At 37.4% G+C, this 16,764-nt stretch overlaps 1 protein-coding gene across 1 annotated transcript in view; it reads left to right on the top strand.

Annotated features, from left to right (window-relative positions):
- Positions 1 to 16,764, top strand: part of AIMP1 (aminoacyl tRNA synthetase complex interacting multifunctional protein 1) — a 38,363-nt gene that overhangs the window by 17,088 nt on the left and 4,511 nt on the right. The window contains exons 2-6 of the mRNA XM_050337641.1: positions 1,347 to 1,480; positions 2,159 to 2,272; positions 4,042 to 4,200; positions 7,677 to 7,888; positions 13,588 to 13,756. Of these exons, the coding sequence (XP_050193598.1) occupies positions 1,347 to 1,480; positions 2,159 to 2,272; positions 4,042 to 4,200; positions 7,677 to 7,888; positions 13,588 to 13,756 (788 nt within the window). The remainder of the gene's footprint in view (positions 1 to 1,346; positions 1,481 to 2,158; positions 2,273 to 4,041; positions 4,201 to 7,676; positions 7,889 to 13,587; positions 13,757 to 16,764) is intronic.

The following is a 16,764-nucleotide window of genomic DNA, read 5'->3' as shown; positions in this document are numbered from 1 at the left end:
CTTCCTGAATAACTGTAGTTTACTTTCTGTTGCATTGGTTTTTTTAGATTTTTTTTTTAGATATGTAGCTGTGGAGAGTTATTTATAATATAAGATCAGATATCAACATACATTTTATACTTAGAATGCACCAAAGGCAATATATTGACACTGGCATGAGTGTGATTGTATCTGTTCACCTTTGTTATTTCTGAATCTGTTTTGTCTTCAGCGTGAGGTTTGTTGCAAATACCAACAAGGAATATTTGTACGTTAAAACCAGATTTAGATCATAGTATTAGAATAATCTTGGAATAAAGTGGGGAGTTTTCTGCCAGCTTGATATGAGAAAAGGCATTTTTGGACTTTGATAAAGTTGAGGAGCCAATGCATGCATCTGGATTGCCATTTTCTTACCAATTCTTCCCTTTGTTGCAGTTGGTGGGCAAATTCACAGGAATTAAATCACCTCGCAAGAATTAAATCACTGTTGCTTGTGCAGATCTTTTCTTCCCACCTGTAATCAGTTTTCTTGATTTACAGATGAGGCAGCTGTTAGTACAAATTCTTTTCTTCATGTAGGTACTGAGTGGGAGGGTAAAAGCACTCTGGCTGTAACTCTATTTCATCATTCTGTTGCTACTATTTGAGTTTTTATGTTTAAACACAAATGTTGCCGAGAAGGAAAGTAGGCCAGATTTGGTAACCGTATGCATGGCATAGCTAATTTCTGAAATGTTAGAGAAACCCAGCAAAAGGTGGGTTTCCTAAACCCGTCCCAAAAGAAGGTTAGCCAGCATTTATTTGTGCCCTTGCCCTTCCTGGGCTTTTGTGTTCCCTGCTTCTTTTTTACTTGTGTGTTGGCCCTTCCCGTTTCAGTGGATACGAAATCAGACAATCAAAATTGCTGCTAAAATAACTCTGAAGGTGTAAACCTGCAATAAAAATTGTCTTAGTCTGAGATATGTAAAAACACTCATGAATTCTGCTTAAAAGTAAATCAACAATAACTTGTTAATATATGCACAACCACAATGTATGAAGTATTCAGTATATTCTGAATAAATATATGATTAATGTATTTTTTCAGCTAAAACCAGGATACACTGTTCTTCTGTCCAATCTTTTTTCTGCACCTGGGAAGAAAAATAGTTTTTCTTCCAAAATGCTTGAAAGCAACTGTCAAACATCAGATTCTATTAACGTTGTTTTTCTTTGGGCTTTGCATTAGGAGTGGGAGCCCAGCTTGTTCACTTAGCAAATTCTCTTATTCAGCGACTGATTTGAGAACTGCGTCACGTGGTAAGAGGTGGCAGTGTTATTGCATTAAGAAGTCATTAATTTTAGACTATCTCTTGTTTGTCTAGGTTTTTATCCCGTTTTTTGGTAAAGATGGCAGCCAACAATGCAGTGCTGAACAGACTGGAGCAGAAGGGTGCAGAGGCTGATCAAGTCATTGAGTACCTCAAGCAACAAGTTGCTCTGCTCAAGGAAAAAGCTAGTAAGGAATTACCTTTCCTATGGTAAACCTATTAACCAGGTGGTTAACAGTAAATGCTCCTAGGAGAAAATGAGAACATTGGTGCTGTCAGCCTTTTAAGTGTGTTTCAAGTTCTCAGAGATAAACCTTGTAATAGAAGCACCACTTCACTATCTTGTGATTTCTGGAGGCTTTTTTGAAGCTGCTATTCTGGAATATAAAAGATATGGATAAGGAAGAATTAATGACACAAACAGATGATGAAAATTTGTTGGGACATGACTCTACTTGAAGGGAGAAAGGGAGTTGGAACACTATGAGACTATGCACTATCCTGAATGTATTACTGCTTTTTCACAACTGTGGGATTCTCTCAAGAGTATCACACCTTCAACTGTGATATTTTGTACTTAACTGTATCAGTGAATTAAGGTGTGCTATATTACAAACGTCTTCAAGGTTTTTCTAATACGTTTCTTGGAGTTTTTTCTTGTGATTCTGTTTAGGGTACCGAGAAAATAATCTACTGTGAAGCAATTTGATTGCATAAGTATTGTAAAAATGGCTATTTCAACAACAAAGAAGAGCATTCCAAAGTGTTTCTGATGACAAACCCCTTGAAAGTTTTCACTTTTTTGCTATTTGGCTCACTATGTTTCACTTTTCTTTAAACCTGTCATTTTAATGTGTCAACTCTAGTCTTGCAGGCATCTCTCCGCGAAGAGAAAAAGCTCCGTGTAGAAAATGCTAAACTGAAGAAAGAAATTGAAGAGCTGAAACAGGAGCTGATTCAGGCAGAAATTCGAAATGGAGGTGGGGAAAAAAGTCGTATTCACATACAACATAGGTGTAGTTAGCAAAACTATCAAAACTATCTTAATTCTACTTGATTTTTGTCTTTCTCTGTGACTCTATGGCATTAGTCACAAATTCTGGATTTTCCTAGGTTCCATACCTATGGCAAGTTCCATGCCCATTCCAACATTTTAATAAATTGCAAGTCTAACAGGTCTAACAAGGTCTAACACCAAATTTAATCAGACGTGGAACTAGGTCTTTGTATTTTTTTGTTCAGTCCCTTTCATAATAAGCCCTGAATCTGACTGATGACAATGACTCCTTTTGATACCTTAGAAATTGCTGAATGTCTAAGACTTCTTGATACTATGAGTATTTAATCTAGCATAACTGAAAAATCACTGTGGAAAATCAAGCCACAATGCAAAGTACAGCTAGCCAGGGACTTAGTAGAAAAACTGCGGTACTGTAAAATTCGAGACAATGTGTTTTGACTTTATAATTCCATACTTTAGTAAGACTAACCTTCAGTTGGACCTTTTCATTCCTTACACTCCTCTGTGTAGTTCTGTTCAGCTTGCACCATCTTATATATTTCATATTAAAAAAGAAAAGAGAAAAAACCCCAAAAAACTGAAGTGTTTCAGATCACTGTGTTGTCTTTAAAAAAATTATTTCCAAAAAAGTCTCTTTTGCCTTCAACAGCTATTGCTATTTTTATCCAGGCTGTCAGTACTGTAAATTGTTTGAGATAGTATCCAATGTAGCTGGATGCTAGCATTCTCTGAGAAACAGAGTCTTTCTACAGCTCACAAGCAAGTGGTTGTTCGTACAACAAATCTCATACTCAAATGATTTTAGGAAGTTGTTTAGAAGAATATAATTTGTGCAAATCACTTTAGTGTTGAAGAGAGCAAGCATCAACAAAGTACAGTTCTTCAGAAAAGTTAATAAATCTCTGAAATGCAAAGAGAAACATGTATGTGGAATGGAGAACTGTAAAATATTGACACTAGAAGGATTTGTCAAACAGTCATTAGTCATAGAACAGCCTGAGTTGAAAGGAACTTCAAAAAATCATCTAATCTATCCTTTCTTGGGAAAAGGAGCCTTGATGATACTGTCTAGTGCACGAGTGATGTTTACCCAGCACAATCATGAGGTAAAAAACCTTAGTGAGATTCTTGAAAAGCAGACTATAGAAGAGGGGTGATTCTTACACTTTCATCTGGTACGACTGATTGTGAGGTGGTGTCCAGAATTCTATGTCAGCAGTTTAAAAAGAGCTAGGAAGGTAATGTGGAGAATTTAGGGAAGGGAAGTGAGAAATCGACAGATCCTGTTAGGGCTGGAGGTAATTTCTTAGGATGTGATTATTCAGGCTCAGTTTCTGAAGTTAATCAGAAAAAAGAGTTGAGAAATGATCTGAATACAATATAAAAGTCATTTTATGCATAACTCATTTATGGAATAGTCTCTAGTATGACAAGAGCTGGTAGCTATAAACTGAAACTAGACAGACACAAATGGGAAATAGGGAATTGGTAGCAAAGATAACTGGATGCTGAAATAAACTACAAAAAGAGGTGGTCTTTACTTACACGTTTTCTTATGTTTAGCACTTTTTCCCTTTTAAAAAATTGTAGTCTAACACTTTGTTCTTAACTGATCACATAGAAATGTGTTTTGTAATGTGCTTCACTACTCAGCAGTTTTGGTTTAGGTATTTTAAGTAAAATTTTAAGTAAACTTTTTAGTGAACTTTTGTGGTTTTTTAATTTTAGTAAAGCAGATTGCAGTTCCTCCTGGTACAACCGTTTCAACAGCTTCATTTTCAAATGATGTTCCACAACCTACAGCAGTTGTATCATCTCCTGGTTCCAAAGATCAAATTAAAGGTGAAGATGAAGAAAAGAAAAAGAAAGAAAAAGTAGAAAAAAAAGGTACTTCACTTTTCTTATCTGTGATAGACAGTTAAAGTATTTAATTCATACAAATGCTTTTACATCATTTTGGGCATGGAAAAAAACCTTTTCATACAGCTACAGTAGGATAAGTCACAGGGTAGCTCTTAAATCTTGAAAGTACTTGAACTTAATGAAGGCTGCCTCGTAAGCTACAGATTCTTCCTTAAATGGGATACATGGCAAATGTTGTTTAATGTGACTGAACTTTCTTATTTAAAAAAAAATCAGCAACAACCAAAAACAAGGCATGTCTGTTGGACAGTACTTTTTTACAAGTGTATCTTGTATCTTAAACTCATGTTTTGCAATCATTCTCTGTGCGAATTATTATCGATTTGCTATGAATAGATTTGTACAGCTTTTCAGAATTTGGCTCTTATGCTGATAGTGCATTGAACATCTTGTTATTCTGGTGAGCTGTTCATAGCCTAATAAGCTATTTTATATTTTTCGATGCACTGCAGCCTTTGGCACATAATATTCCAGAGACACAATATTCTAAAAAGCTGTAAACATAAAAGCAGAGACCACGTGTCATGTCAGACAATTAACTGTTTTCCTTAAGTATTCAGTGGCTACAAGTATTGAGTTGGTAATTAAAAATAAAACTTCCTTTTATATGATGAAGAGAAATACAGTGACTTAAATATGGAAAGCGATCTGTTTGACATTTTCCTTCCAGTGACTATTTGGAAAAAGGTGAAATACAGCATGAACATTAAATAGTAGCCCTGAACAGGCTATTTCTGTGGAGTTCAGCATCTGTTGTAGGTATAGTATTTAACAATTGAAGTAACCAATATGTAAAATTTGGTTTTTAGTCTTGAAATTGATGAAGTGATGTAATATCACAAATCCCTTTGCTTTCTGTCACCTATCTCATCTGTTTCTTCTCTGGTTATTCTCATATTCTTTGTTCCACTTTTTGCAAAGCTCATCTGTACGACTTCTCTGGATATTGATTCTGGACTGACTCCAACACTGGCCAGAGGAGTGCATTTTTCTCCTTAGCCTGTGGCTTTGAAATGGATGTTTTCTATGTATCTTTATATATATGCCACTGTAGTGGGTTGACCCTGGCTGGATGCCAGGTACCCACTAAAGCCTCTCTTTCTCTCCTGTCTGAAACTGGACAGAGGAGAAAAAAAAAAATGGCCAAGGATTCATGAGTTAAGAGCTGGTAGAGGTCACTTGCTGATCACCATCATGGGCAAAACAGACTCAAAGTAGGGATGTTAATTGAATTTATTACTGACAGTGCTAGAGCAAAAGAGTGAGAAGTAAAATAATCTTAAAAACACCTTCCCCCCAACCCTTCTTCCTCCCATGTTTTCCCTCCTCTCCCCAGCGGTGCAGGGGGATGGGGAATGGGGGTTACAGTCAGTTGATGTTTCTGCCGCTGGCGGGAGAGGAGTCCTTCCCCTGCTCCCATGGGGTCCCTCCCACAGGAGACAGTCCTTGATGGACCTCTCCAGCAGGAGTCCACCCCTCGGTTCTTCACAAGACTCCTGTCCCGTGGGTCACTCTTCCATGGAGTGCAGTCCTTCACCAATGAGCTGTACCAGTGTGGGTCCCCCACAGGGGCCACAAGTCTTACCCAGGAAAAACCTGCTCCAGCGTGGGCTCCTCTGTCCATGGGCTGCAGGTTTCCAGCAGGACCCTTCTGCTTCCTCCAGAAGCAGTCACAGCCTCCTTCATGCATCCACCTGCTCCAAGATGGGCTTCTCCATGGGCTGCAGGGGGGTCTCTGCACCCCGATGGTCCTCCATGGGCTGCAGGCACAGCTGCTCCACCATGGTCTGCACCACAGGCTGCAGGGGAACCTCAGCTCTGGCACCTGGAGCACCTCCTGTCCCTCTTTCTGCACTGACCTTGGTATCTGCATTGTTGTTCCCATGTTCACACTCTGCTGTTCCCTGGCTGGAATTCTTCTGTACAATAACTTTCAGTTCTTAAATACGTTATCACAGAGGCATTACTATCATTTGTGGATGGCTCGGCCTTGACCAGCAGCAGGAATCCTGTCCTGGAGCTGGCTGGCATTGGCTCCACCAGACAGGGGAAGCTTCTTGCTGCTTCTAACAGAAACCACCCTTGTAACCCCCCGCTACCAAAACCCAGCCACGGAAACCCATACAGCCATGTACACATTTGCTGTGTTCTCTTTTCCTTATTTGACGACAGACTTCATTTCTCATTTAGAGAAACGTCACAGAGAACAGTGAGGAATGATACCAATGTTAAAATTAGCAGGTTTTCAAACTACCTTAGATAGTATATTAATTATTTTAATTTTTTTTTCCCCATGAGTTTCTCTTTAATTATTGTATATATGATTGACAGCTATATCAATAAAATCAATTACATTAAAAATGACCAGTTCTAAACACTTGAGCTTGTCATTCATGATATATGAACCGAAATATTTTTGAAGAGCTGTTGCTTATATTAAAAAAACCTGCCTTTTTAATATTGAATGCATTATTTTATTTCAAGCCTGTATTAGAACAAGGATGAATGAATCAAATTGGTACTGTTTCCACTTTCCCTTTCTTGCTCCCTAAAGTAGGGAGTTCACATTTTAATATGTGAAAGCTATCTTGGATGAAAGAATAACAGAATATACTTTTTAAAGCACATTTTAGACATTTCTTAATCTCCCAGAGATTATAGTTGTTAAACAAATCTTGAATGTCTTCTAAACAGGAAGTTTACATACTTCCTTACGTGCATATGTATAAACCAGATGTCACTTGCTCACCTTGAAAGGAATATCTAAATAGGCAGCTGAGTATGGCAGTGCTGCTTCACTGTTATTTTGTACTATACGGTGTGTAGGGGTGATGATCATGAGTGAAGACTCCATGTCAGGGCAACCTTATAAGCCATGAGAATTTTCACATACTACTATATTTGGGAAATGAAGAATGGTAGCTAAGGTAATCTTGAAGAGCTGTATTGTGACTGTGCAGTTGAAGTGACTTCACAGCTCTTGACTGTGAAAAAATGCTGTTAAGCACTTTTAACCTGATGAGTTTTAATTGTCTGGTTTCCCTTTGCTGGTGAAACACCGTGGAAGTGCTTACTGATAATTGCTGATTATTAAAACAAGACTATCAGGTTTTTGATATGGCCTTTGGCAAAGTGTCACTTACATATGTGTTAACTACACTTAAGTTCAGGATGACTTCACTTTACAAACAGGAAAATACCTCTGTCCTGAGGTGCTAATTACTTGGGGTAACAATGGAAATTGAAGTGTGTATGACAATTCACCACTGGAAATTGGTAATAGAGGTGCTATCTCTTTACTCTTCTTTGTGTTTTACACAAAAGAATTTTGTAATTTTGCTTATTTCTGAGGCTGTAGCTCACTTTTCCCTTGCAAGAGTCATGTACGTTAGTTGTACTTTTTAAAATTTTTATATCATGAACAAAACTTTCTTTAATAGGTGAAAAGAAGGAGAAGAAACAGCAGCCAGCTGCTGGAAGTAGTGATGTGAAACCTGTAGATGTTTCTCGTCTGGATCTTCGTGTTGGCTGCATTATCACTGCTGAAAAGCATCCGGATGCAGACACTCTGTATGTTGAACAAGTGGATGTTGGTGAAGGAAGCCCAAGGACTGTTATCAGTGGTTTAGTGAAGCATGTTCCTCTGGAAAAGGTATTGATTAAATTATTCACTGATAGCTTTTCCTTTCCTAAGGTATCTGAAGAACTTCATCTGTTTTTAGGATAGGTTTTCATTCTGCTAAAAGATTAATACGGTCATGAAAACAAAAATAAAATGCAGATGGAAGTAATGCTTAACAACTTTTACCAGAAAACAGAGAAGTACCCTTACCCCAAATCAGTTCCTTTCTGCTTGCAGTGTTTCTATCCTGGGATCTTATTCTGATTCCTCCACCACTGGTATGCAGTGGGCTCCTAAACCAAACAGATGTGACTTTCCCTTTAGGTTTCCTACTATGTAGCAGAGAAATCATAATAACTTTTTTTTGCTATGATCCAAACTTTTGAAACCTTTGCCTTCCAATTCTTTTTATAGCCTGTTGAAATATTTGGCATGAAGTAAAGCAAAGAGCATGTAAATTTGACTTAGCTGGCAATGAGTAGCTTAAACAACAGTGGAATACGAAATGTATATTTTTACTTCCTTGTGCAGAATAGAATCTGCCTCTGTGCTCTTTTTAGTTGATACACTTTTGTGTTTGACGGGCATGTTTTATAGATGCCTTGTGAACAACCTAAGGCTTCAAGATTAAATCTTCCTTTCACACCTCTTCTAGGGGTGGGAGGAATTGACTGAAGGCTGCTTCTAAATTCAAATGCAAGCTTGGCATTTAAAACGATGTTGTGTAGGGCAACTGCAAAATGGGTCATGAAGGAATTGATCTTAGTGTGGAAAAGCTACACTTTCTCAAATGTGTTTTCAATCCCTATTCACTCCCTGTCTCCATGATAAAACTGCAAATGTAGGAGGCAATTAAAATTGTGATGGTTGTTTTTATGCTACAGAAAATTCCTGAACCTAAAAAAATATAACAGTAAAATAATACTGTAACTACTGTGCACTGATCACCTGATAGCGTCCAGTTACTGATACGCAGTGGGCAAAATTTGAAACTGCTCGTTTTCAGCAGTCCACTTTCAAGAAAGTGTGTAGAAATAAAAAATTTTAATGGCAGTGTCTTTTCTCTGTAACCTTCTTTCTGTTTGGAAAAATAATCTGAAGTACTCATTAACAGAGAATTAGGGATCACCCTTGCATGTTCTTTGAGAACACTTTGTTTGCGTGTCTGTTTTTAGTTTTGGCAAGTCTCTATTAAGACAGTAAATTCTTAGGGGCAAGATTCCATCTTTTTGTGTTTTTTGAAGTGTTCAAAAATGTGAAGGCCTGGCATGTGTCTACTGCCATATATTTAAATCAAAATGTATCCATCAGATCAAGCACTGTAGCTATAATTCACAAAAAATTCATCTGTTCATGATTTCATTGTTTGATGTGGTAGTTTAGCAATGTTTGAGGCTGTAGTATTTGTATCATCTGATGTTACTTTTGGTTAGGAAGCACAGTATGTATCTTAACTAACATTTCAGTATGCAGTGCAAGTTATTATGGGTATTAAAACCTCTTGCATGCCCACTGTACATGTGATATGCTGTGGTTTTGTTCACATGGTGCTGAAGCTGCGTCAGCAGTTGCGCCCTTAAGTCTCGTGTACAGATGCGTCATCAATAAGGTGTATGGAAGGATATTGGCATGAGATGGCCCATGCCAATGCTGAGCTCGAAAAAGCAGCAGCTGGGGACAATTGGAGAACATTCTGAAATATCAGTAGGAATTGACAGCTCTTCTGCCACTGCAATTGGCTTTTTGAAGTGGATCTCTGTGTGTTCCTGGTGTCAGAACCTGTGTCAGGCAATCATTCTTGAAATGCAGACAATTCTCAAGAGTCACTTTTTGAAACCTCCTAAAATCCCTTTTAATCTAAGGGAACTTCATCTCAGTGATCAGAATTGAAGGACAAGAATGCAGGACATGTATCTTAAACTAGCAAGAAGAGAAAAGGCCCCTATTAGCCTCCAGAAACATTCTGTGGCCATTCATTGCAGTAGGATACATTACAATTATATCAGTTATGAACTATATTGTCTGATTTTTATAACGATAACTCCTTTTTTCCACTTAGATGGCTTGAATTTTTTTCTTTCTAGATCATTATTTGCATTGTCCACGCAGGAATTATCAAGTACTGGAATTTGTTTCTTTTTCTTAGATAGAAAGGTGATAATACTCTTTATAGATACTCCTGATCTTCTAATTTTCTTGGTCTAGTTTGCAAAGAAAACCTTTTTCTAGAAATTCTGAAGAACAATGCCTAAATCATGACTGTAAACTTATTGACACATTCTGTGCAATGTAAGACACCTTTCTTAAAACCACTTTTTGTCCTCTGCTTTTGTAGCATTAAGCTTCAAGGCTCTATTAAATTCTACTGTTCCTTTTCAGATATGAAGCAAATACAAATACCTGTCACCAGACTCGTGACTTGTGTTTGCTCGTGAACTTAAGATCCAGAGAAACATGCAATAAATTGAGGATGGCTTTTTGTTGCTGTTGGCATTTCAACTTGCTCTGGTTTTAAAGCAATCATCATGTTGGTTTTAACTTGTATTCACTAGCCATTGCAGTCTGTCATGGGATCTTATATTGAAATACATTTAGCTGATGGTCAGTTTTACAGGTAACTTCAACGGTTATCTAAAAAAAAGAACAGTTTAACACTTGTGCTTCAACTATAAGGCCTTGGCTTTTCTGTATGGTAAACTTCGGGGTTAACTTTTCCTCATTTTACTTTCTTTGCTTTATTTCCTCTCCTTCATCCCTCTTGATTCTGCCAGCATGTTGGGAAAATACATTGTTTCATTCGGAATATGGAGTACCTATGTGTCCAACAACTGTACCACCTCACATTTTTCCTGAAACTAAATCAGTTTCTCACTAGTTGAGTTGTCAGTTTTGAAGTTCCTGGAATTCTGAAATAAAATTATTGACTCTTGGAAAGGCCATCGGAGGTTGTGTTTCAAGGATATTACATGTGCATTGCTTTTGCATATTCTCAGCTCATTTATGTATCAAAGATCTCTGGAGATGCCAGGGTCTTATCAGTTCCTTGTGGACATGACTGCCCTCTGTTTGTGTCCTTTTGAGTGTAGAGATTTGTCCTGGTGTTCTTAACGAGAATTTGCTTCACTCAACATATGCAGAACAAAGTATACGCTTACTATTTATCAGCTACTTTTCAGTAGCACCCTGTATTTCTGGTAGAACTTACCATGTACCGGGAAAGGGAGTCAGGTTTCTTCCCTTTTTTGTTTCTTTCTTTTCTTTCTACTCAGTCTTATCAGTCAGGAAACTACCCAATTTATTTTTGCAGTTACTTTTGGAAAGATAGATTTTGTTTTGTTACTCTGTGGGGTTACAGAGAGTGACCAGTAGAATTCAGTAGAATAACTGGATCTGACTCTTAGTAGCTGACAAATTTCAGGGTTTTATTTACCATCTACAAAAAATCTTGTAAGAGCAATGCAGGTGGAATGATACCTGAGCATTAGTTTCCTTGGTAGTTCATAAACAAAAATTCTTTTGCTTATTATGCACAAATAAAAAAAGTCTGCTATTGTAACTGACGCCCTATTTTCTAGAAACATTACAGGTAAGTTCCTTCTATAAAACTAGCACAATCTGTTAAAAAAAACCCCAAAACCCAAACTAAAAACTTTTGCATTGCTAGGAAGCATTTGTTTAGGTCTAGTTATTTTTTTGCTTCTATACTTTGGGTATTGTCACGTATCTGAAGAAATTTTAAAAACCGAGCCATTTATAATAAAAGGGAAAAGAAAAACAAGCTCAAAATTAGTGTTCTAGTTTCAGATTAACATCTTGGGGTGGATTTTTCTTTTTGTTTTATAAAAATAGTTATTTTACCTTTTGGGTTTTCTTCCCATTTATTTGTGAAATCAACGCATATATACCTTAGTATTAGAGCAGTTTTTCAAAAGCATTTGAAGATACTTCCAAGTAAAATTGATGGAATAATGAGTGTTTGAAATGTTCATAAATACTTGTTTATTTTAGAATAGGAATCTTTTCATACAGAAAGTTCATGCAGTATATATAAACATTTGGGCCATTATGATAGAAAGGAGAGAAAGGAATGATGGGGTGCTATTTTTGTTTTCTGTTAATTTGATAAAGATGATGATGTCCATTTCTGCATTAATGCAGTCTGATTTTGTCAGTTGTATAATCTGTAATAAAAAAGCAATGTTCTGAAGTCCAGAATTTTTTTCAATTAATCAAAACAAAAGATGAATACCAAATGCAGAAATCTTCCTTCTTTTATTATATATATCCATTTACTGATTATTATTCAGTGCTAAATAATGCTACGATTTGCATTTAAGTCACTGACATGTTACAGCTGTTTCTTGTTTTGGGCTATTCATATCCATAGCAATAACTCTGAAATATTTTCAGTCAATGGGCTGCTGCCTTGGAATTCTTATGCAAAATCAACTTTTCCTTATAACTGCTTCATTTGGGTTACCTATATTTTTGCTTTTTCAAGTGTTCTGCTTGGAAAATATATGATCAAACTTTTTAAATACTGCATGAGTTTTATTAATTATTAATCCTGCAGTATTTGTTCCAAGTTTGTATTGTAATGCACAAAGACCAAAATCTAGAAATATGAAATAGTAAAAATAATGTACACTAGCAGCATGGGAGTTAATACATCCTTACTTTATCTCTTAAGAAAGTTCAGGGTTTCATTTTTAGTGAGCTTGAAAGAGTGGTTTGTTTTGTAGTCTAAAGTGTGGCAAAGTATAATTTCTCTCATTTACTATTATAATTTTTATTAATATAAAACAACGAAGAGAGAAACTTATTTTACAGGCTTGCTCTAACAAATTGCAATGCACACTATATACAGCTATTTTCAGTTAAAAAAAAAATTTCAAAGCTTTTGGATTAAATAAGATAAAATTTAATATGTAAGTGAGCTCATTATGTAAAATAGCTGGGAGCCCCTGGTGGTCTAGTGGTAAAGGCGCCGCGCTATCACCGCGGAGACCCGGGTTCGATTCCCGGTCAGGGCCACTCCCGGGCAGGTGGGGCTCGTTAGCCCTTAAAGGCAACCCACCTACGTCCTAAGGACCTCGCTGCCACCGTCCAAGCTCGCTTGGCCCCGGCAGATGAACCTTAGGATTAAAGGGTGGGCTCAGTTCCGCGCACACTGTGTCTCACCTAAAAAATCCAATGCGCAGGCTGGAAGGTGGAAAGACCTTCCCCGGATCTTCGCTCGCGAAGACTGGCCATTATTATGTAAAATAGCTATACACTTCCAGTAGACAATTTGAAATTTTTACCTCTGAGCTAGCCTAATTTGTAGAGCAATTTTGTTCTTTCGATTTTATTAAATAGAAATTGTTTGATTAATATTGCTATATTGAAAGCAGACTGAAATGGAGGTCTAGAATGAGTAAAGATGGAATGCAGGTGAAATGCTTCACCTGGTTTTTGGATTTCTGAATTGCATATTTTATATTTACATGATAAGTATGCCACATTTCATCATTTACTCCATTATTCACTGGCCAACTCTTAGGTGATTTAAGTGTTATTTGTTACTGGTGTCCAGGCATTAAAATTATGAAACTGTTGGTACATGCTTTTCTCATGCTTCTCATGTCACGTTAAAATCTCTTCATTCTTTTGTTATAATGAAATAATGGAAGTCCCCAGAAGCATGTGGCATCTTAGGTAATCATATCCTTCCGTTTTCCTCCCCCAAGATGCAGAATCGGATGGCAATACTACTCTGTAACTTGAAGCCTGCAAAAATGAGAGGAATAGTATCTCAAGCAATGGTGATGTGTGCCAGCTCCCCAGAAAAGGTGGAAATTCTAGCACCCCCACCTGGAGCAGTACCTGGGGACAGAATCACTTTTGAAGGTTTTCCTGGTAAGTAGGTATTCAGGAAAATGGTGAAACCAGGTATGCCAAGGTGACCTCATCATTAAAGCACATAAACCAGCTTTTTAAAGCTGGTTGCGTTTGTTGTTGAATTTTTCTGAATTAGTTACATTAATATAATTTTATTCTTAATGCGCTAATATTGTGTAAATAAAGGATTGAAAATACTTAACCATCTGTCAAAAAATTGTAACTTGAAAAAGTTGTGTAGAACTTTAATGTAAAGTACCCAGTTCCCTTAAGTCTCAGTATTTCAGCTTTTGAAATGTGGGCAAGTGTTGAAGTCATAAGTTTTTCGTTCCAGCTTCTCTCTATAAGGAAAGTGTCAGAACTTAAGATAGCTTTTTTTTTTGGAGGAAGAAGGGGTGAGAGAGGATAAGTGTAGAGGGGGTGGAAATCTGTTTATGAGAGGAGCACGTAATATTCAAAACACCAGGATTTTTTAGTTTGTCTGGGAGGAAGTGTCTTTTTAGGTCCCAAAAGATAGACATTGGGCTTCTTCCCACTTAATTAAATCAAGAAATCCATTTATTTTCAGACTATAAATAAGAACTTAATCAAATTTAAACTTTCTCAAAAGATGATTTCATACTTTTTCCCACTTCTTCCACCCCGCTCTCGACTAGGAAATTATTACTTTCTGACTGTGTTTTGAGAACTCAAGCATCGTAGGTGTAGCATATTGATGAATGCTTCCTCCTAGCCAATGAATGCCAGTTCATTATTATCACAGTTTAAAAGGGATGCTGGCTGATCAGCCTCTCATTGCTGTATTGTTAGCACAGTTATTATTTTTATAATGGTTATAGGTGTTTTCATCAGGAGGTGCTGGTTTATTAGGATTCCAGTAAGAAGGGCACTCAGACTCTGTAAAGTGTCACTTCAAATGCTGTTTATTAGAGCTGAGTCTGAAAAGAGGGAGTCTTATAAATAATCTTATATTGCACAGATACAACCTCCTTTCTACCTGAAAGGAGGTTGCAGCCAGGTGGGCATTGGTCTCTTTTCCCAGGCAATCAGCAGTAGGACAAGAGGGCACGGGCTTAAGCTCTGCCAGGGGAAGTGGATATTAGGAAGAAATTTTTTACAGAGAGAGTATACAGACATTTTAATGGGCTGCCCAAGGAGGTGGTGGATTCACTCTCCCTGGAGGTTTTTAAGATGAGACTGGATATGACACTGAGTGCCATGATCTGGTAACCACGGCAGTGTTGGTCAAGGGTTGGACTTGGTGTTCTCGGAGGTCTTTTACAACCTAGTTGATTCTGTGAGTGCACATACAGCAAGCTGTGCACTACCTGTCCATGAGGAGAGTTTCCCCCCTTTTGGTCATTTGAACTATTGTTGAATTTTCTTACATATTGTGACTATCAAACAGAAAGGAAGTTCATGTGAGAACTTGGTGCTTCTCTGTTCCCTAAAGGTGAGGATATACAAGTAGCTCAGTTGCTGGTACCATGTGGGAGCTGCCTGTAGGCTCCTCTGTTACAATCAGGTGCTTGGGTTTACCCTGCACTCTAGGAATTTGTGCAGCAGAGTCCAAGCCTGGACCTACTCAGGTCAACTGTTAACATGGATCACAGAAGTCTTGATGAATAGTGCTCTTCTGGTCAGGATAACTGCATCACTTTAACTTTAAAAATGGCCTAATTCCCAGTATTTCCCATACAGGGTGGAGTTGTCTGTCTGTGCATTTATCAACCAAGTATTTATCTTCAAGATGAATTTGTTGCTCAAAAGTTGGCTTTCACATGTGAGAAATGGTGTAGCTTTCTATTTTAGGCCTAGAACCATATTAATGTTTTAAAGCTATTGCACCTCTGACAATTTCTAACTGTACAACAGTGTTCTTATTTATGAACCTCTTGGCAAGCTCTGTAGTTAAACATCGTCCCTGAGAATAGTTGTTCAGAGCATGGTGCTAATAACGCCAGGGTTGTGGGTTTGATCCCCGTATGGGCCATTCACTTGAGTTGCACTCAATGATCCTTATGGGTCCCTTTCAACTCAGAATGTTCTGTGAAACCTGTGAAATACCTGCATGAAATACCTTTCATAAATATATATGCATATAGATATTTTTAAGCTTCTTGTGAGTGAAACTGTGATACTCTAAAAAATGTATTTTGGTTGGAGTATGATAAAGGAAGCAATGCTCTACGTAAGGTGTCTGTGAAACGGAAGCATACCTTAGCTTGGTGTGATGTAATACTCCAATTAAAAGTGCTTTAAATAATACTGTATTTAAGAAGGAAATCAGTCTGGCAGCTTTTTTTTTTTTTTTCAGTTTTAGTTTCCTATATTAAAAATATACCGAGCTTGCTAGCTGAGATGCAGAATGGCTAAGCTATACTGAGATCTTAAAGCCTTCAGCAGTTGCATTGACTAAATTGTAGGAATACTCATAACTTCTAGTAGTTACCATATATCTTTAGTAAAGATAGATTAAATGTTGAATGTGTGACCTTTTTTACATGCAGGGATAACACGCATGCTTTCTGCTGCTGTGGAAATGGATGTGCAGGAGAGAGCATCAAATTGTAGAGTAAACATTCATAAAGCATAAACCCTGCAAAATGATACACGAGTTAACCTGGGCATGTGGCATTTTTGAGGGGTGGAGGGTCTTTTGTTTGCTTTTGTCTAAGATGTAGCCTTACTCCAAACTTGTATCTCGAGTAAGTTGTATACCTGGCATTTGAAAGTAATGTGAGAGCAGGTAGTAGTGCTATTTTGCACTGTGTGCTAGTATGTGAGTTCACCAGCATATCTGTTCTTGCACATGAGTAGTGAGGTAAGTTTTATCAAAGTATTTGACTTGTTTGGCTCCAGTTGTTTTTAGTTTTTTTTTTTACAGTGGCAAAAAGCTTTTCCTGGAGCAAATCAGTTATAGAAACATTTCACCGAAATTATTCCCATGTGTTAAGGTGTACAGACACTGAGTTGACATTTTGATCCTTAAAAGGCATAGAATAAGCTAAAGATTGTGTATAAAT

The sequence above is a fragment of the Myiozetetes cayanensis genome, unplaced genomic scaffold, assembly GCF_022539395.1.
Source record: "Myiozetetes cayanensis isolate MyiCay16 unplaced genomic scaffold, myiCay2020 scf7, whole genome shotgun sequence".
Taxonomy (NCBI): domain Eukaryota; kingdom Metazoa; phylum Chordata; class Aves; order Passeriformes; family Tyrannidae; genus Myiozetetes; species Myiozetetes cayanensis.
This window is presented reverse-complemented; position numbering and strand designations above follow the sequence as displayed.